At 37.4% G+C, this 22,393-nt stretch overlaps 1 protein-coding gene across 1 annotated transcript in view; it reads left to right on the forward strand.

The window, feature by feature from the left end:
- The window catches only part of Tpr (translocated promoter region, nuclear basket protein), a 57,258-nt gene that overhangs the window by 18,943 nt on the left and 15,922 nt on the right, over positions 1–22,393 (forward strand). Inside the window, exons 16-38 of the mRNA XM_031384480.1 lie at positions 304–467; positions 1,074–1,207; positions 1,296–1,444; positions 2,338–2,500; positions 3,607–3,741; positions 4,184–4,324; positions 5,952–6,117; positions 8,029–8,195; positions 9,140–9,292; positions 9,676–9,792; positions 10,151–10,354; positions 10,464–10,648; positions 11,340–11,487; positions 12,359–12,496; positions 12,591–12,722; positions 14,083–14,213; positions 15,406–15,616; positions 16,678–16,821; positions 17,003–17,201; positions 18,420–18,625; positions 18,821–18,882; positions 19,572–19,780; positions 21,538–21,810. Coding sequence (XP_031240340.1) covers positions 304–467; positions 1,074–1,207; positions 1,296–1,444; positions 2,338–2,500; positions 3,607–3,741; positions 4,184–4,324; positions 5,952–6,117; positions 8,029–8,195; positions 9,140–9,292; positions 9,676–9,792; positions 10,151–10,354; positions 10,464–10,648; positions 11,340–11,487; positions 12,359–12,496; positions 12,591–12,722; positions 14,083–14,213; positions 15,406–15,616; positions 16,678–16,821; positions 17,003–17,201; positions 18,420–18,625; positions 18,821–18,882; positions 19,572–19,780; positions 21,538–21,810 — 3,731 coding nt within the window. The remainder of the gene's footprint in view (positions 1–303; positions 468–1,073; positions 1,208–1,295; positions 1,445–2,337; positions 2,501–3,606; positions 3,742–4,183; positions 4,325–5,951; positions 6,118–8,028; positions 8,196–9,139; positions 9,293–9,675; positions 9,793–10,150; positions 10,355–10,463; positions 10,649–11,339; positions 11,488–12,358; positions 12,497–12,590; positions 12,723–14,082; positions 14,214–15,405; positions 15,617–16,677; positions 16,822–17,002; positions 17,202–18,419; positions 18,626–18,820; positions 18,883–19,571; positions 19,781–21,537; positions 21,811–22,393) is intronic.

The raw sequence follows: 22,393 nt of genomic DNA on the forward strand, positions 1-22,393 counted from the left end.
TATTTGAGTAGAGTACTGGGGTTTTATAAAGAAAATGTGTTGGAGAAGGAAGAATGGCATTAAAAGCAAGATTGAAGTTTCAGTAGGCTTAATGTGGAGAAAGTTTTTCAGATGCTATTGATGAGTAAAAGTATGTAAGTCTTCTATGGTAGGAATTTTAAGAAGGAATTCTTGCAATAGCATCAGAATAAAAATAAAGAATATGAAAATAGTGAGCATGAAGGTAGACAGTGTTTGAATGATTTATAATAGAAACTGCACTCCCCTCTGAACATGGACCTACAAAGACTTTGTTTTCTGCAGAATTGCTGAACTTCAACATAAACTTGAGAACTCTCTCACTGAACTGGAACAGCTCCGTGAGTCACGACAACATCAGATGCAGCTTGTTGATTCCATAGTTCGTCAGCGTGACATGTACCGAATTTTATTGTCACAAACAACAGGAATGGCCATTCCATTACAAGGTAAATTTTTATGTAATTACAGGACAATTTTTGAAAATGAACTGGTGAATAGGTTTTTGACAAAAGCAGTTGCTACTCTAATATAGAAATTGACTTCAGCTATTGTGTGTAACTGATTATAACATTGATTTTTAGGTGTCATTTTGACACTACTAAGAAAAAAATCAATATTCTTAAAAATCTTATTTTTTTAGATTTGGTGAATTACAGGGTTTGTTTTTCTTTTTTTAGTATTGTAATTTGTAATAAATTGAATCTAATAAAAAAATGAGGGACAATTTTTCCTTTTGTTTACATTTTATCTCTTTGTGTGCTTGTATATGTGCATGCCTGAAGGCTACTGTGTGTGTGAGGTCAGGATAACTAGTGGGAATGGTGGTTTTCTCCTGACAGCATGTGGGTCCCAGGGATCAGACTCAGCTTATTGGGCAGCTTTTCTTATTGGGCAGTCTTTAATAGTTTTTAATATATCCATTCTCTGAAAGGTCTAGTAATACTTTACTTTCCACTTTTTAATTTAGTAATGATGTTTTTGCAAATAATCCGTAAAACTGATTTATGAAAGCAAACAAAACCATCTTATCACTCTTTTTTACTTTTCTGAAGCTTCAAGTTTAGACGAAATTTCTCTTCTGTCAACTCCAAAACGTTCAAGTACATCACAGACTGTTTCTACTCCTGCTCCCGAACCTGTCATTGCATCCACAGAGGCTATAGAAGCAAAGGCTGCCCTTAAACAGGTAAAGACCATACCTGATAAAGTCACGAGGTAGTTTCAAGTTGAGGTTTTGGTGAAAATAATATCATCTAATGATCTCCAATGTTTAGTTGCAGGAAATCTTTGAGAACTATAAAAAAGAAAAAATAGACAGTGAAAAACTTCAAAATGAGCAGCTAGAGAAACTTCAAGAACAAGTCACAGACCTGCGCTCACAAAACACCAAAATTTCTACTCAGCTAGATTTTGCTTCTAAACGGTAAATTTTCTTTTGTTCGGGAATTAATGCCATTAAATGTTATACTCACAGTATTCCGACCAGTCAGGTCCCAGAATTAATTTACAATGGTATTGCTTTTCTATGTAATGGTTCCAAGATGGGAAACTGTATTGCTTCATTCCTTAACATTGGCTGTGAGTTCTGATCAGGGCCAGGAGTGAACTAAATGAAATGAGATGCTGCTGGTTTCCTTTCCTCAGATTGAGAGGTGTTGTTTCTGGAGCTCTTTCTGAAGAGGTGGGAAATGTGAACTTTTTGAGACAGGGTCTGACTGTATATCTCTGGGTAGCATAGTACTCAGTCAGTAGACTAGGCTAGACTCAAACTGGTGGCAGTGCTGATATTATGGGTTTGTGTCTCTCGTTGTATACCCCTGGGTAGCCTGATAATCAGTAGACCGGTCTAGCCTCAAACCTATGGCAATTCTGCCTCAGCCTCCCAATACTATATCTATTATTTCTGGAGCTTTTCCTTCATGTGACTGTTATCTTAGGTATTTATTTATTTATTGGTTTTTCAAGACAGGCTTTCTCTGTGTAGCCCTGGCTGTCCTGGAACTCACTCTGTAGACCAGGCTGGCCTCGAACCCAGATCCGCCCGCCTTTGCCTCCCAAGTGCTGGGATTAAAGGCGTGTACCACCACTGACCGGCTTATCTTAGGTATTTATATTGTCATTATTTTCAGTGTGAATTTTTAATAAATTTTTCAATGTGAAATATTTCCTAATTTATGATTTCAATTTTAACTGATAAATAAGGGGAGTATAGAGGTTGCACATTATTATACAAGCTACTTCCTAATTTTAATTATGTGAAATTAAGTTTCTGTGAAATTCTTCAAAGACTTAAGAACTGGTCATCTTTATTACCAGTTATGAAATGCTGCAAGATAATGTAGAAGGATATCGCCGAGAAATAACATCTCTACAAGAGAGGAATCAGAAACTCACTGCAACTACTCAGAAGCAGGAACAGATCATCAACACGATGACACAAGACCTGAGAGGAGCCAATGAAAAGCTGGCTGTCGCAGAAGTGAGACATTTGATATTGCTAGTTACTTCTTTAATTTTATTGGTTGAAATAGCTTAGTAAAGTGTTGTGTAGACTACTATACATATTTTCCAGATAACGTACGTATGTCTAGACAAGACTTCAAATAAAATCTTAGCTGAGGATTTACAAAAAAAGAAAAAAATGCTCCCATCTAAATATCAAATTAGATGATGATGAAGCTAATACCCATCACCTTGGGCTTTACTTATAAACTAGGTACTATTTATCATCTCTCCTGTGAGAAGTAGATTCGGAAGCTAGCTAATTACTTACTTGCCTCTTTTTGACAGACAAAAATTAGTTAGGACTTGAAGACACTGGATTTTTTTTTTTTTTGTTTCTTTGCTACATTGCATTTTATCTTGCTATAGTGCATGATGGGAAGTAGGAATGGTTTTTTCAAACTGTTAGTTTTAGGTGTTATGATTGACAATTAATATGACTCAGGGCTAAATCCGAATACTTTGAAAATACTGCATTTCAACTCACTCTTTCATCTCTCCTGAGACCTAAGAATGCAATCCTTAAGGAAGAAAGAAATCCTGACTTATTGCTGTAAAAGAAGTCTTTCAAAATTATTTTGGCTTATAAAACTTAACATAATTCATAGTGTATTAATTTGACTATGGCATAGTTATACACTTATATTTGTTCTGGGTTTTGCTTTTTTTTTTAATGTGTAGATATGTGTCTACATATAAGTTCAGATGTTTGAGGAGTTCAAAGGCATTGGATCAGCTTGAGCTGGAGTTATAGTCAGTTATGAGCTGCCTACTGTGGGTGCTGAGACATCTGGAAGAACACCAAATGCTTTCAATGACTGAGCTGTTTCTCCAGCTTGCGTTATATTATTTTTAAAGAATAGTTTGCTAGAGCTAAGTTATCATAAGTCTTAGTGTTAAGTCCAATCATTTTAACTTTATATTCTAGGTCATGGAACAGGGAATTATATTTACTTGATCAGGAGTTGTAGTCTAAATCATATTAGATACATAGTAAAGAAAATGTTATTTTAATTTTATAAGTGTATTACTTTTGACACAGTATTTCCCGATATTTTTTCTTTCACTTACATTCATTTTAAGGTAAGAGCAGAGAATTTGAAGAAGGAAAAAGAAATGCTTAAGTTGTCTGAAGTCCGTCTGTCTCAGCAAAGAGAGTCTTTGTTAGCTGAACAGAGGGGACAGAACTTGTTGCTGACTAATCTACAAACAATCCAGGTGAACAGATAAGACGTGCATTAAGTGATATTACCTTTTGTATCTTCTTAATTTTCCTAACAAAATTTTATGTTACTTTTTCATCCATTATAGTGATGATTTATATTGGTGGTGTGCTAAAAATACTTTAAAGGAAACTCAGAAAGAGAGGTGATTGAAACAAAGTAATTAACAGGTTTAGTAATTGGAGTCTTAGAATTTTGTACTATATAACTACTCTAATATTTTCTTCTTCCCATTCCCATGCCACTAAATAAATATTTAATGTGAAATAAACCTTTTAATATGAAGTGGCCAAAATACTTCTTTGTATATCTACCAAGACAATCTTCTCAATTCTAACTTCATCATGGATTACAATATCATAATTTTATATTGCTTCTGTTATTCTTTGTCTTGCTTAATTTCTTTATTGTTAAACATCCTTCACTTCTTACATTAGGGCATACTAGAGCGATCTGAGACTGAAACCAAACAAAGGCTGAGTAGCCAGATTGAAAAATTGGAGCATGAGATCTCTCACCTGAAGAAGAAGTTGGAAAACGAGGTGGAGCAAAGACATACACTTACGAGGAACCTAGACGTGAGTATCAGCCTCTGGGTGTATGTAATTTATAGTTACTGTTCATCTATGCTAGAATGTAACTGACTTGATCTTGGGCAGGTATTGTCTAGGTAGATAATCTCAGCTCCTTCAAGGTGATGTGTACAGTAGCCATGTCATGACCAGACTCTGCATTTCACAGCTTCCCTCCCATCCACCTGCTCTTTCTGCCTCCACTTCCAAGAAATCCCCAGAGCCTCAGATGGTAGGAAGTTGGTATAGGTGGCCTGTTCATGGCTGAACACTCACAGTGTGTAGTAACCACTACACACTGCAAAAAAGAAGCTTCCCTGGCCAAAGTCAAGAGCAGCACAAAGCAGTGTATAAAGAAATTTATTTAGAGTGCACTTTGATAGCATGACCATTTAGCTAAACAACAGCAGTAAGTTTCCAGCTGGGGTCCATAAGCTTCCCAGTCCTGGGCTTTTGACTGGGTTTACAGTACCAGGCATGAAAGTCCTACTGTAGAGCAAGCCTTGGACATCAGAAAGCAGTTTGTTGCCCCATAACCATCATGCCATTGTTGCACTGGTGAGCACGTCTTACCAAAATAAGTAGTCCACCATGGAGGGTCTAGCACTGGGTACCATTAATGTCTTGTCTTCCCCGGCAGCCCACATAGCACCATCTGGTGTGTAGTGTAAGCTATCCTCCAGGGAAACAGTTTCCTGTTCAATTCAAGGTTGACCTCTCCGTCCTGTAGCCAGACTGAGTGGTGTTAACCCTTAGTAGGATCCTAACTATCTACTTTAGTTGGACAACAAATAGCAGTAGTCCCCGGACTTTCTGACTGGATTTAGATACTAGATGATTTGTATTCTTTGAATTTTCCCTAGTTAACTTCTGGAAGGTAGTAAAGCTAAAATTAGTTTGAGTGTTGCTTTTAATGATGTGTTAAGCAAGCCTAGAATGGTGCTTGGTTTAACTCTAGTTATTCCTCAGCACTAATGCAAGAGCTTTGTAAAGTACTGGCTCTGTAGTGCGGGGAATAGTTTAGTGCTTTTGGCTACTAACTTTCAGTATTAGGCACTCTTCATGCTGAGCCTGTGGTGATATGTGATAATTTCACAAACATGCTTATCACCAATGTGCCGGACATTGAAGAGATGCCCCAACTCTAGAATGAACTAGAGATGCTTTGGTCTTCAGGAACTTTCTAAGTCTTTGTTTTCAATTCAGGGGATCTAAGATCTCTTCATTTGCTTATGACATATTCCAGTGCCTTATTTCAGTAAGCTAGGGTATATTTCTCTTTCTTACACTAGAAACCATGATTGTAACATATGCTTTGTCTTAAGAATTTTGAGTGTTCTACTTTAGCTTAGCAAGGGTCTTAGAACCCTTAGGATATCACATTTGATAGGATATTGGTAATATATTTGTTCTGGGTTTTGCTTTTTTTTTTTTTAATGTATAGATATGTGTCTACATATAAGGTCAGATGCTTGAGGAGTTCAAAGGCATTGGATCAGCTTGAGCTGGAGTTATAGTCAGTTATTAGCTGCCTACTGTGGGTGCTGAGACATGTAGAAGATCACTTTGAATATCTAGTTACATAAAAACCTAGCAATCATCTTTATAGTGTTAATGCATTTGTTTCTTACAGGTTCAACTCTTAGATACCAAGAGACAGCTAGATACAGAAATAAACCTTCATCTTAACACAAAGGAACTGTTAAAAAATGCTCAGAAGGACATTGCTACACTGAAACAGCACCTTAGTAATATGGAAGCCCAGCTTGCTTCTCAGTCCACACAGAGAAGCGGCAAAGGTAAAGAGAGTAGCTTGGTGCAGCATTAAGTAAGACAGATACGTCTTACAGTTTATACTGTCTTAAAATAAATCCCTTGGTGTAGCATTAAGTAAGACAGATAAGTCTTACAGTTTACTCTGTCCTGAACATAAATCCCTTCTTCATGTGCACTAATGCAGTCTGGAGAAATCATTTTACTTTCCAAATAGGAAAGTTCTGTTGGGTATCATAATAAATTTGGAAGACTTAGGAATTCAAACAATTGTTTGACTCCAGGCTAACCTATGTTCTAAGTTTTCTGACCTTTGAAGATATCTGTGCCAGGCGGTGGTGGCACATGCCTTTAATCCCAGCACTTGGGAGGCAGAGGCAGGCGGATTTCTGAGTTTGAGGCCAACCTGGTCTACAGAGTGAGTTCCAGGACAGCCAGGGCTGTACAAAGAAATCCTGTCTCAAAAAAAAAAAAAAAAACATATCTATGGGTATGGAATTGTTCAATCAAACCCAGAGCATCATATATGTAAGACAAATTCTCCACAACACTAAAACTATTTATCCATACTTAAAATTTATTTATTTATTGAAATGAGAACTTGTCTTAGAATTGTTATTGCTGTGAAGAGTCACCATGGCCAAGGCAACTTTTACAAAGGAATTTAATTGGAGGCATACTTACAGGTCCAGAATATTAGTCCATTGTTGTCATGGCAGGGAGCATGGCGGCATATAGGCAGACACAGTGTTAGAGCAGTAGCTGAGAGCTACTTTCTGATTCGATCCTGGGTAGAGAAGGTTCCTGGGCCTGGCATTGGCTTTTGAAACCAAAAAGTCTACCCCCAGTGACACACCTACTCCAACAAGATCACATCCCGTAACCCCTCTAGACTGTTTACCAACTGGTTAACCAAGCATACAAGTGTTGGACTCTGGGTGATCAGTCTCATTTAAACCACCACGGAGGTTTTTACTAGAACTATGATAAGGTCCAGCCTAGAACTTATGTGTAGACTAATCCTGAATCAGCAATCTACCTATCATTTACCCACAAGTGCTGGAATTAAAGGCATGTGCCACTATGCCTGGCTTAGTTTTTATTCTGATATTCAACTCCTGATTTGTGTTGATTAGTATTCTTGAATTAAATACTTCATTTGATTAGGGTATCTTATACATCTGAGCCATTTCAAATTTAAAACTTTTGTTCCATATTATCTTTCTACATAGTTTTACTTATAATAGGAAAACAAGGTTATGTGTGTGTAATATTTATATATTAAATACAGATGTCTGTTATATTTTTAATAGATGTTTTACTAGTAATCGCTCATTGATATTTTATGAAGTATTCTTTTCAACTTTCAGTTTGCTCATTTTCCATTTATTTTAGCTAAAACAAAAATTGAGGTAAACTGCAGTTTGTGGATTTGATTCGATATTCTTTCAAATAGTCCTAATTTTCATGAGATTTCAAACACTTGAATTTTTGGAAGTAGTGAAACAACAAAAGACTTCTAGATTTTCCTTTCTCACCTTCCTTTCTTCATTCCTTCTTTCTTTTCTTTTTTCTTTCCTTCCTTCCTTCTTTCCTTCCTTCCTTCTTTCCTTCCTTCCTTCCTTCCTTCCTTCCTTTCTCAGACACTAGCTTCAATGGTTCTGGCCAACCTAGAACTTAAACTGTAGACCATGCCAATCCTGAGTCAGCAATCTATTGACCACTGCTCCCCAAGTGCTGGAAGTAAAGGCATGTGCCACCATGCCTGGCTTAGTTTTTATTCTGGTATTCAACATGGGTTATGGATTAAAATACACTTTATACATAATTATAGCTTTAATCCTGAGTTCATGTACTCTTGATAGAAGTCATCTTTATTATTACTTAAAGCATTAATTGAAAGTGTTTATTTTACTGGAGCATTTTACTTCTTCCAGGTGAGCCTGGTGACAGAGATGACGTTGATGATCTTAAAAGTCAACTAAGGCAGGCTGAAGAACAGGTCAATGACTTGAAGGAGAGACTCAAGACAAGTACCAGTAACGTGGAGCAGTATCGAGCCATGGTGACCAGCTTAGAAGATTCCCTGAACAAGGAGAAACAGGTATGTATAAGTCACACTGTCCTTAACTAAGAACTTGCTTGTATACTAAAAATGTGCTATGTGTTTGGCTGATATCATTGCTCTTATTTTTGGAAAGTTCTTGGGTCTAATCACAACAAAAGCCACACGACTTAGAAAGCACAGAATAGCCAGGCGGTGGTGGCACACGCCTTTAATCCCAGCACTTGGGAGGCAGAGGCAGGTGGATTTCTGAGTTCAAGGCCAGCCTGGTCTATAGAGTGAGTTCCAGAACAGCCAGGGTTATACAGAGAGACCTTGTCTTGAAAAACCAAAAAAACAAAAAGGAAAGCACAGAGTAGGTGCAGATCAGACATTGGGGAGAATGAGTTTGAGCTATCTGCTGCATGTGTGTGGCTATACGTAACAGTTGAAGAGTGGGTACATTGGAATACAGGCATGTCGGTCATCAAAGATACTAGAAAGCTGTCAAGCCCCAGTCAAGAGAGAGTCTCAGATAACTATGTCAGATTATTTCTTTACGCTTATATGGAACCATTGGTTCTCAGTGTGTCATAGTTAGAAAATTTTCTTCTCAGGATATTGTAGTGGACTAAGTATATGTTGTTGTGGAGAGTACAACAAGGAGGCCACCATTTTTTTAAAATCCTATCGTGATTGGCATCAATCCATATCAATGTGTGAGGAAGATATCTTTTAGTGATAGACTAAGTAGATTTGGGCAAATAGACATGAAGCCAGAAGGAGAAATAAAGAGATTCAGATTTCAATACAGAAAAACCCAGGTTGAAAGAGAAGCTATGCGTCTAGATTTATGTGGTATATCTGCTTGGCTAATCAGCATCTTAGGGATTCTTCTAGTATAAAACAAATAGTAACTTAAGCTTGGCTCCAGTTTAGTTTAAATTGGAAAAAGTATTGCTTATCATTTTTATCGCTTTTGTTTCTGGCTGCTTATGATGAAGGTGACTGAGGAGGTACATAAGAACATTGAAATTCGCTTGAAAGAATCAGCAGAGTTTCAGACACAGTTGGAGAAAAAGTTGATGGAAGTAGAGAAGGAGAAGCAAGAACTTCAGGATGACAAGAGGAAAGCCATTGAGAGCATGGAACAGCAAGTGAGTTCACTAGGATTCATACTAGCTTGCCTTCTTAAGAATCTGAGTTCCCTTTATTAGTTCATAAGTTATACTTTGGTTTATCTCATCAGGAATTGCTTGACTGCATAGCCATGAATTTTAATTTTATGTCACACTCAATTCAGTGCATCTGTATAAATTTCCTTTTGAGAAATTTAGACCACTTGACAAAATTGCTTATTGGTGCTACTTTTTAGAAGCTCTGCCTCAAATTTTTCAAATAGTAGGCAGAGGATGTAGATTAGTAAAAACTGTAGATTACATCAGATTGTAGCTGTATTCAATTTAGGTAAGTGGATTGTTTAATGTCTGTCTTAAGTATTTTCCCAGTTTGTAATTAACTGTGACTTACTCTTGTTTAGTTAACTGAGCTGAAGAAAACACTGTCTAGTGTTCAGAATGAAGTACAAGAAGCTCTTCAGAGAGCAAGCACAGCTCTAAGTAATGAACAGCAAGCCAGGCGTGACTGTCAGGAACAAGTAAGTGTTCTTCTCATAGTCTGGAAGCTGGTTGGTTCCAGCTTCCAGACATGTGAAAGCCTAGTGCTATGGGAGGTGGGAGGTGGCTAGTGTTGCTGGCTACCAGAAGGGTGCAGTGAAAGACCCTGTCTGAAAATAATAAGAGGGAGAGCTCTAGAGCAAGACATCCACGCACGTTTGTACATCACATGTACATATGCAGAAATACTTTGTGTGTGTGTGTGTGTGTGTGTGTGTGTATGTGTGTGCGTGTGTGTGTGTGTGTGTATGTGTGTGCGTGTGTGTGTGTGTGTATGTGTATGTAAAAGTATTAATTTGTGGATTTAATCTTTGTTGATGGGGGAATTGTTAATTGCAGGCTAAAATCGCAGTGGAAGCTCAGAATAAATATGAGAGAGAATTGATGCTACATGCTGCTGATGTCGAAGCTCTGCAAGCTGCCAAGGAACAGGTTTCAAAAATGACATCAGTCCGTCAGCATTTGGAAGAAACAACTCAGAAAGCAGAGTCACAGTTGCTGGAGTGTAAAGCATCTTGGGAAGAGAGAGAGAGAGCATTGAAGGTAACGGTGTAGGCTGCAGCGGAGTGTTTCGGGGAAATGAAAGGGCTTTTTGTGTTTGTTTTTTCCCTGTATATTTGGAAAATCACTATAATGGACCCTTCGCTGGTAGGATGAAGTTTCCAAGAGTGTGTCTCGCTGTGAAGACCTAGAGAAACAAAACAGACTACTTCATGATCAAATCGAAAAATTAAGTGACAAGGTGGTCACTTCTATGAAAGAGGTTGTGCAAGCACCATTAAATGTATCTCTCAATGAAGAAGGAAAATCTCAAGAACAAATTTTAGAAATTCTTAGGTAAGTCAACTACATTCTTAAAGTGTCTCAATAATGAGAAAGGCACAAGCACAGCATTGTAGAACTCATTCAGTCTAAATTGACCAAGGAGCCGAGCGCTCATTGTTGTTATTTACATACATTAAATCAGTGGTTGTAAGGTTGAGTCTGATAGGAAGAACTTGAGCTGATTTTTCTGAGAAACTAAAGACCAGCTATATGTGGTGATACAGGGCACATCTGTAATCCTGGCACCCAGGAAACCTGGCCATTCCAGGACAACCAGGGCTACCTAGCAAGATCCCATTTCACAGAAGGAAAGGAAAACTAGATGTCTCATAAATCATTTTAAAGATATATATTCTTTTTCTCACTAACCCCAGCTGCTTCTCCTTCTCAAGTATTGGGAATGATTATGGATGTGTATCCTTGGATATAACCTAAAGATAGTCTATTTTTCAGTTTGTTTACATATTATTATTGAGTGTTTATCTGTGTGTGCATGTCGTGCACAAGTGCCTCCCTTAGCCATTTTGCAGGCCCAGACCTTTCTAATGGTACTACTATCTAAGCCCAAAAGCTAATATGTCGTTGCAATATGAAAGTGAATACTAAAGTGATTCATTTTGTCATCTTAATAATTCCTCAAGCTTCCCCAAGCTCTAGAACACAAATTTATAGTTTTCAAAAATTTTAACATGCCTTCTTGTAGATTTATTCGACGAGAAAAAGAAATTGCTGAAACTAGGTTTGAAGTGGCTCAGGTTGAGGGTCTGCGATATCGACAGAGAGTTGAACTTCTAGAACGGGAGTTGCAAGAACTGCAGGATAGCCTGAATGCAGAAAGGGAAAAGGTGCAGGTATGTACATACACCAAGCTTAAAGACAAAGCTCACGTGTTTTCATCATGATACACTAATTTAGAATGCGCACTCATCCTAAACTTGGAAATTTAACATCTGCCCAGTATGCCTAACTGGTGATTAGAGGCTCTGTTGTAGCTGTCTGGTTTGGAATTCTGCTTCCATAGGATTAGTTCTGTAAACTGCATTGCTTAGCTTCCCTGATCTTAGTCTCCTTATCTGTAGATGAGAGTTAGGATTGAGACTGTGCACGCGGATCACCTAGACTGCAGTATACAATATGTAAGATTCCAGCTTCCTAATCTTTTTGCAGCTGCTGTATATAAATACCTTGAGAGTTATTCTAAAATAAAATTCTGGAGTCATTCTAGAATAGATTGAAACTACTAAAGAATAATTTTTTTCATCAAATAAGCAAAAAGAAAAGTGAAAAAGTAAAAAGTAGAGTAAGGAAATGAGGGCCATTGTGAGATGTCTGTAGTGAGCTCACCACTGTTACTGTAATGTAACTCCAGCACTGCTGGCTCAACCCACTACTGAGTCCATGAGCTCACTAACTGAACCATACTAGAGTAACATAGCCAAGTGCTCCGAGCCTTCTGAGCAGGGGTGAGGAAAGGGGCAGAAGCCAAGAGTGTTGATTCTCTGTTGGCAGCATTTGTGGTCCTTTTTTCTGTAAGTCTTTTACATATATTTAAACTCAATTGAAATTAACATGTCTCAGAAAAATAACCTGAAAGCTTTCAAAGTTTCAGTTAAAGTTGAAATTTAAATTCTCTATACTTTTTTTATTGGGAAGATTAGAGCTGGTAGGAAAAAGATGCATCTGAGTGCTGGTTGTTGATCTATGTGTTTGTGACTGTTTCAGGTAACTGCAAAAACAATGGCGCAACATGAAGAACTGATGAAGAAAACTGAAACAATGAATGTTGTTATGGAGACTAATAAGATGCTGAGGGAGGAAAAGGAAAGGCTGGAACAGAACCTCCAACAAATGCAAGCCAAGGTTTGTGCCTTACCAGCCGAGAGCAGGAGCTGACAATTTGTGAAGATAAGGTGAACTTACCATTCGTTATAAAAATACTTGGGACTCTTTTCAGGTGAGGAAACTGGAGTTAGACATTTTACCCTTACAAGAAGCCAATGCTGAGCTGAGCGAGAAAAGTGGCATGCTCCAGGCAGAAAAGAAGCTACTAGAAGAGGATGTCAAGCGTTGGAAAGCACGGAACCAGGTGGGTACAACTAGCCATTTACTAACACAGAAATTAGTATCAGTAATGTAAGAGTTAGGAGACGTAAAACAGTTGGGAAACTAGTGAAAATTGCATTCACCATTAGAAGACTAATAGTTATACACACAAGTATATGGCATGTTAGAGCACACTTTTTTAAGGTTTTATTTAAAGTTCTTGTCATTCTAAGTATCCAAGTGTCAGTTTTAGTTGTAAAATACATTTATGTGTGAAAATACATGTATATTTTATTGCAGCACTTTTAGAAAACATGTTCACTGAGCCTTTGGGGATGAGACCATATAGTGTAGTGCATTTAGTGAGAAGTCTGCCTTGAAAATACTAGCTACATAGCATGTGCCCTACATGTGAGTTTCTTTTTTTGTTTGTTTGTTTGTTTGTTTTGTTTTTGTTTTTTCAAGACAGGGTTTCTCTGTATAGCCTTGGCTGTCCTGGAACTCACTCTGTAGACCAGGCTAGCCTCGAACTCAGAGATCCGCCTGCCTCTGCCTCCCAAGTACTGGGATTAAAGGTGTTCGCTACCACTGCCTGGCCAACATGTGAGTTTCTTGACTTCATCAGACTAGTTTCTTCATTTGCAGAATATGGCTATTAAAGCAGTTTTTGGTGACAGAAATTAAACTCAGTTTCTCTGATACCCAGAAGTGCTGTAGAATGGTAACCATTTAGGGATAAAGAAATATTTAAGAATTTCACAGCACTTTTATTCTTCATTTTGCTCTTTGTAGACACACAATGAGAAAAGTCCTCAAAGAAAGTTAAGCTAACCAGACCTACAAGCATTTTGTTATGTTGGCCCGACTTTCATTATTAGTGGAATAAATTGCATTTAGAATGGTCTTACATGTTTAGACTATAAAACATGTATTTTTCTTCATAAATATTACTTTAGTGAAATCAGATCCATTATAGCTATTCCAGTGAGATGGCTAATTGCCATCTGGCCTGAAGACCTAAACTTAGTCTGCAGAACCAACGTAAAGACAAAGAAAACTGACTTTCACAAGTTGCCTTCTGACTTCTACATGTGTTTAATGGCATGTGCGTGAGCGCACACACACAAGAACATACTAAATGTTAAAAGGGAAAAAAAAGAAACTTAAGATTTATTGAAGTTCATTCACAGCTCTGAAAAAATGATAATTAATAAAATTTGATGTTTTCTTGCCCGTCTGTCTTGGCTAGATTTTGCTATCCTAATTAAAGCTTCAAGCATACTGTTTTGATACTTAATACTTTGTATGCAAGACAGTTAAAGTGAAAAAACTAGATTATTGACTACTTTATTAGCACTTTGTGTTTAGAAAACCTGACAGAGTATGCCCTTCTATTTTTCTAGCATCTAATAAATCAACAGAAAGATCCAGATACAGAAGAGTATCGAAAGTTGCTTTCTGAAAAGGAAATTCACACTAAGAGAATTCAGCAGCTAAATGAAGAAGTTGGACGACTTAAGGCTGAAATTGCAAGGTATTAGGAATAAAAGTTTTAAAATATATGTAATGCATAATTTTTTTTCCCCATGAGACAAGAGCTCACTATGTAGCTCAGACTATCCTAAGTCAATTTAATGTATAACCCAGGGTGGGCTTGAACTCAGTGCCCCCTCCCCAAGTGCTGAGATTACAGGTGTATACCATACAGGCTTAAATGGAAATTTATGTTTACTCTGACGTGTTCCTGGTTAGTAGGAAGTGGTAAAGTCCTTCCCTGTGGCTCTTTGCCTGTTTCTTTTGAATCAGGGAACAAAACATTGAATTCTTTGTGTCCATATATCAAGTCTTTTTCTAGAGTATTTAAAAGCTACATTTTCTAACAATTTATAGTCAGTAACCTACAATTTATGTTTTTGTCTTTTTGTTAACAGCCTCTAATGTAAATCTATAAAGCTCTTTGTTGTTGTTTTTTAATTGTGCTTATCCTATTACTTATAGAACACTTTATAGGTTATAAATCTGTCATATATTTTTTCTTTATTCCAAACAGTATTTTGGCATGCTCAGTATGAAAGATACTATTTCTTAATAAAAAGAAAAAAGAAAAAAGAAAAAAAGAAAGAAAATTCAAAAACCTTGAGTTTGTACTTGTTCAAAGTTGGAATTAGCTGTTCTTCTTTTAGGTTGTTCAGTTCATGACATGTACAGGAGGGCAAACTGCGTAGAGCATCAACAGATGTGCATCAGGAAGCACATGTGATGAAAACTGTATTGGCTTTAAGCCCCAACTGACAAAGTTCCTCTGCCCCTTATGGGAAACCTGGAGAATATCTGACCTACAGAGAACCCTTGGTCACACAGGTCTAGTGAGACCGAGTGCCATCACTTGAGGACTTTGTAACGTTCTTACTTGAGCACTTAGTACTTCAGTGTTTCTTAACTTCAGAGTGGGCATTAGAACTGTGAAATAAGGTCTAATAAAAGACCCAAAGCATAAACTACATATCTTTGAGGTGGAGGTATTTTTAACTAGAAAGCTATTATTAAAGCAGTACAATATGAAGTTTTAAACTTCATATTGTAAATGAAGATTACAGTGAGAAGTCTGCCTTGAAAATACTAGCTAGCATGTGACCTACATGTAAGTTGTGAATCTAAATACACAGTTGCCAAACATTGTGTATTTAATTCTTTCAAGAAACATCTTCTCTCATTTTTTTTCAAAGATCGAACGCATCCTTGACTAACAACCAGAATTTAATCCAGAGTCTGAAGGAAGATTTAAGTAAAGTACGATCTGAAAAGGAAAGCATTCAGAAAGATTTAGATGCCAAAATAATTGACATACAAGAAAAAGTCAAAACAATCACTCAAGTCAAGAAAATTGGACGCAGGTACAAGACTCAGTTTGAAGAACTTAAAGCTCAGCAAAATAAGGTATTTTGAGGAAATGTGATCCCTCCCCTAATTTTGACTGTTAATGGTTTTTAGTCTAAGCTCATAGAAGTACAGTGATATATTTATTTGGGTTCAGCTTACTGTTAGCCCTTTTTCTTTTTTAATTGAGATAGGGTCTTTTTCTACGTAGGGAAGGCTGACCTGAAACTCAGCCTGCTAATGCCTCCCAAGTGCTGGGATTAAAGGTGAGCACTACCGCACCTGGGCCTTTTCATATTTCTAATACTGTTTCTTTGCAAAGCTGATATCAGAACTGTATTCTGTATTAGTTACATTTTCTCATTCTTGTGGCCCAGTATCATTGTATTCAGGAGCTACAGTCCATGGTTGCTGGGAAGGCATGACTTTGGAAAGACTGTGGCAAGAATGTGGGACATGTTCCTGCATCAAGTAGCGAAGGGGCGTTCTAGCCCATGTGGCTTTCCTCCTCCTTTCTTTCTTATTTCGCCCGTGGTGCCCACTACAGGGCAGGATGGGTCTCCCTCATCTCCTTTAAGTCTTTCTGAAAAAGTCCTCGCAGATTCACACTAGTTGGGCATATCAGTGTCTCAAACATGTGTTTGTTACCATAATCCAGTTGACAGTCCAGAATTAACCATCACAGTGGCTCGTTAATTAAAGTTAAGGATATGAACAAAGTGATACAGTTTTTACAACAAATAGGTTTTATATCATTTTAAGTAAGTTGTGTATGATAACTATCATTGTTTTTTAATCCAATTTAACACTGTAGTATGTTTTTCTTGGTGTATAACTTTCTCAATTGTGTCATTTTACATATGCTATCATGTCACTCTTTTCCATCTGAATCATCATTGGGGGGGTGTTCTGAGTCAGAGTGCATTTACAAAGTGCCATCTCTAATGTCTACTTGTGTGGATAACCATAACTCATTCCCTGATTCTGAACGCTGAAATTGTTCTGTAGAAATTCATTTTTGAGTGCTCTTATAAGTAATTTTGAACATTTAGGATTGTCTGTAACTTGCAGCAGAAGAATAAGTAAATAAAATGTGTTGTTATTACTGCACACCATCTTAGGCCATGGAAACTTCCACTCAGTCTTCAGGAGACCATCAAGAACAGCACATCTCTATTCAGGAAATGCAGGAGCTCAAAGATACCCTCAGCCAATCTGAAACAAAGACAAAGTCACTTGAGGGTCAAGTAGAGAACCTGCAGAAGGTATGATTCTGAGGGCCATGGAAGGCAAGTGTTCCTAATTCTCTCTGTAAGCCTTGGGTTGTAGGTTTAAACACTGACACTCCGTTACCATGTAGAGCTTGTAAAAGTGTTCCAGTACTTTATAAAATACATACTTTGAACTGATTTGAGTTACATGATACTTCTTTTTTTCCTTACAAAGACATTATCTGAAAAAGAGACAGAAGCAAGAAGTCTCCAGGAACAGACCGTGCAGCTTGAGTCTGAACTGTCACGCCTTCGTCAGGACCTCCAGGATAAAACCACAAAGGAGGAGCAACTCCGACAGCAAATGAATGAAAAGGATGAAAAAACATGGAAGGCGATTGCAGTAGCCAGATCAAAAATTGCACAACTATCTGGTAATTTCATGTATATGCCATAACTTGAATTGTACATTGAAATCTAGTTATGCAATACACACTTAAAATTAAATGTGAAAGAGAAGGCAGTATTCTAAATTTATGTGTTTGAACTTGTTAGGTTTATTTAAGACAGAGAAGTTTTGGGCGTTTTCATTTATTTTATATGTATAATTTTTTGCCTGCATGAACACACACACACCCCGCATGTGTGCCTGGTATCCACACAGACCAAAAGAGAGTGTTACGTATCCTGAAACTGGAGTCATAGATAGTTGTAAGCCACTAGATAGGGGTTGGGAATTAAACTTGACTCCTAGAAGAGCAGCAGGCACTCTTTAACTAAACCATCCATCTCACTAACCTCAGAAAAGGTAATTTTCAAATGATGTGTTTGCTGGGCTTAGAAAGAACACTGGTAATTAGCCTGGAGTACTGTTCTCCTTTTGTGGCCATATGGAACAGTTCTACCTGTGACATTCTTCAAGTCCAGATTGCTGCCTACCTACTTTGCAAAAAACAGAAACTGTTTTCTTACCAGCCTAAGGACTTTTCTGTACTTTTGGTGAAGTGCCTCCATGGACTTTCCTGGAGAGTGAGTAATATAGTACATTCGTAAGGTTCCCAGTTCTACAGCAGGTCACTCTGGTTTTACTGTCTGATTGTTTTTTACACTTTCTAAGATTATCTCACAGCAACTTTAAAAAAAAATACTGTTTAGAATTTTAGAATTTTTTCGGGGAGGGGGGTTGTTTTGAGACCAATTGTTTCTCTGTATAACAGCCTTGGCTGTCCTGGAAATTGCTTCGTAGACCAGGCTCCAACTCACAAGAGATATGCCTGCCTATGCCTCCTGAGTACTGGGACTAAAGGTGTGCACCACTACACCTGGCTTCACTAGTCTATTTTTTTAATATATATTATATAAATTGTATGATGAATATATTGTAATTCCTAGTGACGAATAATATTCATATATAAACACGCTCCTGCTAAAGTTAATTCATATTTATTTAAATTCATGTAGGATAATGTACATATTTTTATGCTGGAGTAAGTAATAAACATAGATATGTTTAGAGATTTGCTTATTGAGATATAGGTAGTGAGTGTATCAAAACTAATATATAGCATAGGGCAGAATATAATACTAACTGTATATTACATTTAATTGCATAATGTTTCTGATGTCTGATTATAGTTACATGTTTATTTTAGGTGTTAAAGATCAGTTAACTAAAGAAAATGAAGAGCTTAAACAAAGAAATGGAGCTTTAGATCAGCAGAAAGATGAACTCGATGTCCGAATGACTGCTCTTAAGTCCCAGTATGAAGGTCGGATTAGTCGCTTAGAGAGAGAGCTCAGAGAGCATCAAGAGAGACACCTTGAGCAGAGAGATGAGCCTCAGGAACCCACTAATAAGGTGACTAGCTGATTGTGTTTTACATGACAAACCACATTTTATTTGGAAGTGCCTGGTTATTTAGTCTGTTAGAATTTGGACTAAAATTTCAAATGCATAAACAGTTGATAATAAATATATAAATAGTCTGACATCTTTGTTCAGTGGACTTTTGGTTGTAGGAAACACAGAAAGTAATGCTTTTCCTCTTTATAGGCTCCAGAGCAGCAGAGACAAATCACACTGAAGAGCACTCCAGCTTCTGGTGAAAGAGGAACGTGAGTTCTACTTCTTTATAGTCTGCCTTTAAAGTTCCAAAAAACTCGTGTGATGTAGTTTTCAAATCTTATTTTCAGTATGATTTCATTCCTGTGTCTAAAGCTTTAGTGACCAGAAAACACCTTGTGGCTTAGTTTGTGGTTGGTTTATAAGATAAGCTCCTACTTACTCCATGTCATGGTCATGACAACTATAAAAGTCTAGGCTGGGATTGGAGAGATGATGGCTTACCAGTTAAGAGCACAGGCTGCACTTCCAGAGGACTTGTGCTTCATTCCCAGCACCTATGTATCTCACAGTCATCCATAACTCCCAGTTCCCAAGGACCCAGCACCCTCTGGCCTCTCTGGGCACCAGGCACACACGTGATGCCTAAGCATTCATGCAGACAAATGTCCATATACATAAATCATAAAATATTTTTAAAATGTAAGGTCTGGGTTGAAAATACCTCAACATTTAGGTGCTTTTTCTATATTGCCAGATTATACCACTCTGGAACATACCCTACAGTTTTTAGTGCTTAAATTAAAACCTTTGTTAGTAAGTTTTAGGATTTCCTGGCTTAAAAATCAAAAGCTATATTCATTGTCTTTAAAACAACCTATTTTAACCTACCAAGTAGTCTAGTTCAAGGGATTATCAATGTAATTCTCACTGGGTTATTTTGGACTTTTCTTCCATTAAGTGCCAGCACATCAGACCCACCAACAGCCAATATCAAGCCAACTCCTGTTGTTTCTACTCCAAGTAAAGTGACAGCTGCAGCTATGGCTGGGAATAAGTCGACACCCAGGGCAAGTATCCGCCCAATGGTTACACCTGCAACTGTCACAAATCCAACCACTACCCCAACAGCAACTGTAATGCCTACTACACAGGTGGAGTCACAGGAAGGTGAGTGAAATAACACATCTGATTGGCTGACTACTTGTATAGATTTCTTTTGAGAGGATAGGAGCTGTAAGGATAAGTGTAGGTTATAAAGTTTAAATCGGATATCATGCATAACAAAAGTAATTAATATTTGAATCATCCTAAGGACACTTGTGCTTGATTTTTTTTTCCCCCCACTAGTCATTAAACTCAGGTAAGTGTTTTTTGACTAAACTATATTCTCAGTCCCGTTTATTTATTTTTGAGTCCAGGCTGGTCTTCAACTTATCCTTCTGCCTCATAGGCATGTGCCATCGTGGCTGCCGAAGATACATATTGTAAATACAGCAAATTTCTTCCTCCTCTGCTGCTGCTCTTTTCTTTAAGCTAACAAAGAGGGAAAATATATTCCTAACATCCATCACTTTGCTTTCTGGAACAACATGTTCTCTTCTAATGACTAAGATACATTGCTTTGAAATCCATTTTGAAAAAACATAGTATAAAATTACTCTTTCAAACCAAATATTCTTTCACTCAAACTCCCTGCATTTCTTGATGCTTTCTCTACTCTGTTCCCATTGAATTGCAGTAATTCGATCATAGCACTTGATTTTACATGTATCTTTTTAATCTACTAGATTGGGAATCAGAGAGTTGCTTTTTTTGTTGTTGTTGTTCAGTCTCTTTCCTTAATGCTAAAGTAGATTAATGTTTGCAAGATCTTAAACTGCTTTGACGTGTTAGAATTGAGTAAATGTACAGTGTAGCTGACTGTTGGTGTTATACCCCGTTTTATCTCATCAATCAGAACCAGAGGTAGGCAGGTAGGTATCTAGTTCAAGGCCAACCAAAGTTCTAAAGTTCAACCATGTCCCCAAACAATGTGTCTTAAGAGTTTCTAACAACCAAGAAGCAAGTTGGGGAGGGAAGGGTTTATTCAGCTTACACTTCCACATAGCTGTTTATCACCAAAGGAAGCCAGGACTGGAACTCAAGCAGGTCAGGAAGCAGGAGCTGATGCAGAGGCCATGGAGGGATGCTTCTTACTGGCTTGCTTCCCCTGGCTTGCTTTCTTATAGAACCCAAGACTTCTAGCCCAGGGATGGCACCACCCACTATGGACTGGGCCCTCCTAACCTGGATCACTAACTGAGAAAATGCCTTACAGCTGGATCTGATGAAGGCATTTCTTCAAGAGAGGCTCCTTTATCTGAGATAACTCCAGCTTGTGTCAGGTTGACACACAAAACCATCCAGTATTCAGTGTATAATGTAAACACTCCAAAAATAAATATATGTCCTCCATTCAATAAAAGATTAACAGATAGATTACCAAACTAAACTCTTGTTTTTTAGGACTGAGAAAGTTTGTTTTGTTTGGTTTTTGTGTGGTGTTAGGATCAAACTTCACACATGTTGTACAAGCACTGTACCATTCAGCTCTGAACCCATTTTCTGTTTTTATAGTGTCATTATGATACCAGTTAAAAGCAAAGTTTCTTGCCATGCTCGATTTCTTAATGTAATTTTATTGGACCAATAAATAACAACACTTTCAAATATGTATTTACCCACCAAATATTACATATTACTATATTAGACACATAGGCAGTACAATACAGAATATATAACTTTTGCCCACATTATTTTTGTGTATTAAATGGTAAAACATACAGAAAAACTAGTTAATAAAATGTATGTCAAAGAATAGGATAAAATAACTCAGTTTTGGTAGATTAGAAGGCATACTTACTAAATACTGTAATTATTTTCAGCTATGCAGTCAGAAGGGCCTGTGGAACATGTTCCAGTATTTGGAAGCACAAGTGGATCTGTTCGTTCTACTAGTCCTAATGTTCAGCCCTCCATTTCTCAGCCCATCCTAACTGTACAGCAGCAAACACAGGCTACTGCTTTTGTACAACCCACTCAACAGAGTCACCCTCAAATTGAGCCTGCAAATCAAGAGTTGTCCCCAAACATAGTTGAGGTGGTACAAAGCTCACCAGTGGAACGGCCATCTACTTCCACAGCAGTATTTGGCACTGGTATGATTTCATTTTAATAATGTCTTGTTTTACTTTATGTCTATGGATGCTCTGTCTGTGTATATTTGGGTACCATGTGAGAGCCTGGTGTCCACAGAGGTCAAAGGAGGGTATCTTATCCCCTGGAACTGGAGTAACAGTTGTGAGCTCCCATGTGAGTACTGGGGACTGATCCTGGGTCCTCTTGAAGAGTAGCCAGTGCTCTTAACTGGTTGTTTAAAATGGCTAAGCCATCTTCTAGACTGGTAAGATTAATTTTTAAAATGAAGCTGCAGTAGACCTACCTATATACTTCAGATTTCTTAGATGCCGTACATCTTGACTATTGCCTGTAACAATTTGCTTTCTATCCAGTGTTACTGTGAAGAAAGCAAATATTTTTATTTAGTTTTAATCATATTTAACCAATAGATACAAGAACAGTTTCAAATGTACATTTGATGTAGCTTTAAAAATTACATTTATTGTAATAATTTAAATTATTAGAAAATAACATTCATATTTACTATTAGTTCAATTTCCGTTTTTATCATTAAGTAAAATGATAAAAACATCCCCCCAGATATTTTGGGCTGTCTTTAAA

This window comes from Mastomys coucha, unplaced genomic scaffold (assembly GCF_008632895.1).
Source record: "Mastomys coucha isolate ucsf_1 unplaced genomic scaffold, UCSF_Mcou_1 pScaffold1, whole genome shotgun sequence".
Classification (NCBI taxonomy): domain Eukaryota; kingdom Metazoa; phylum Chordata; class Mammalia; order Rodentia; family Muridae; genus Mastomys; species Mastomys coucha.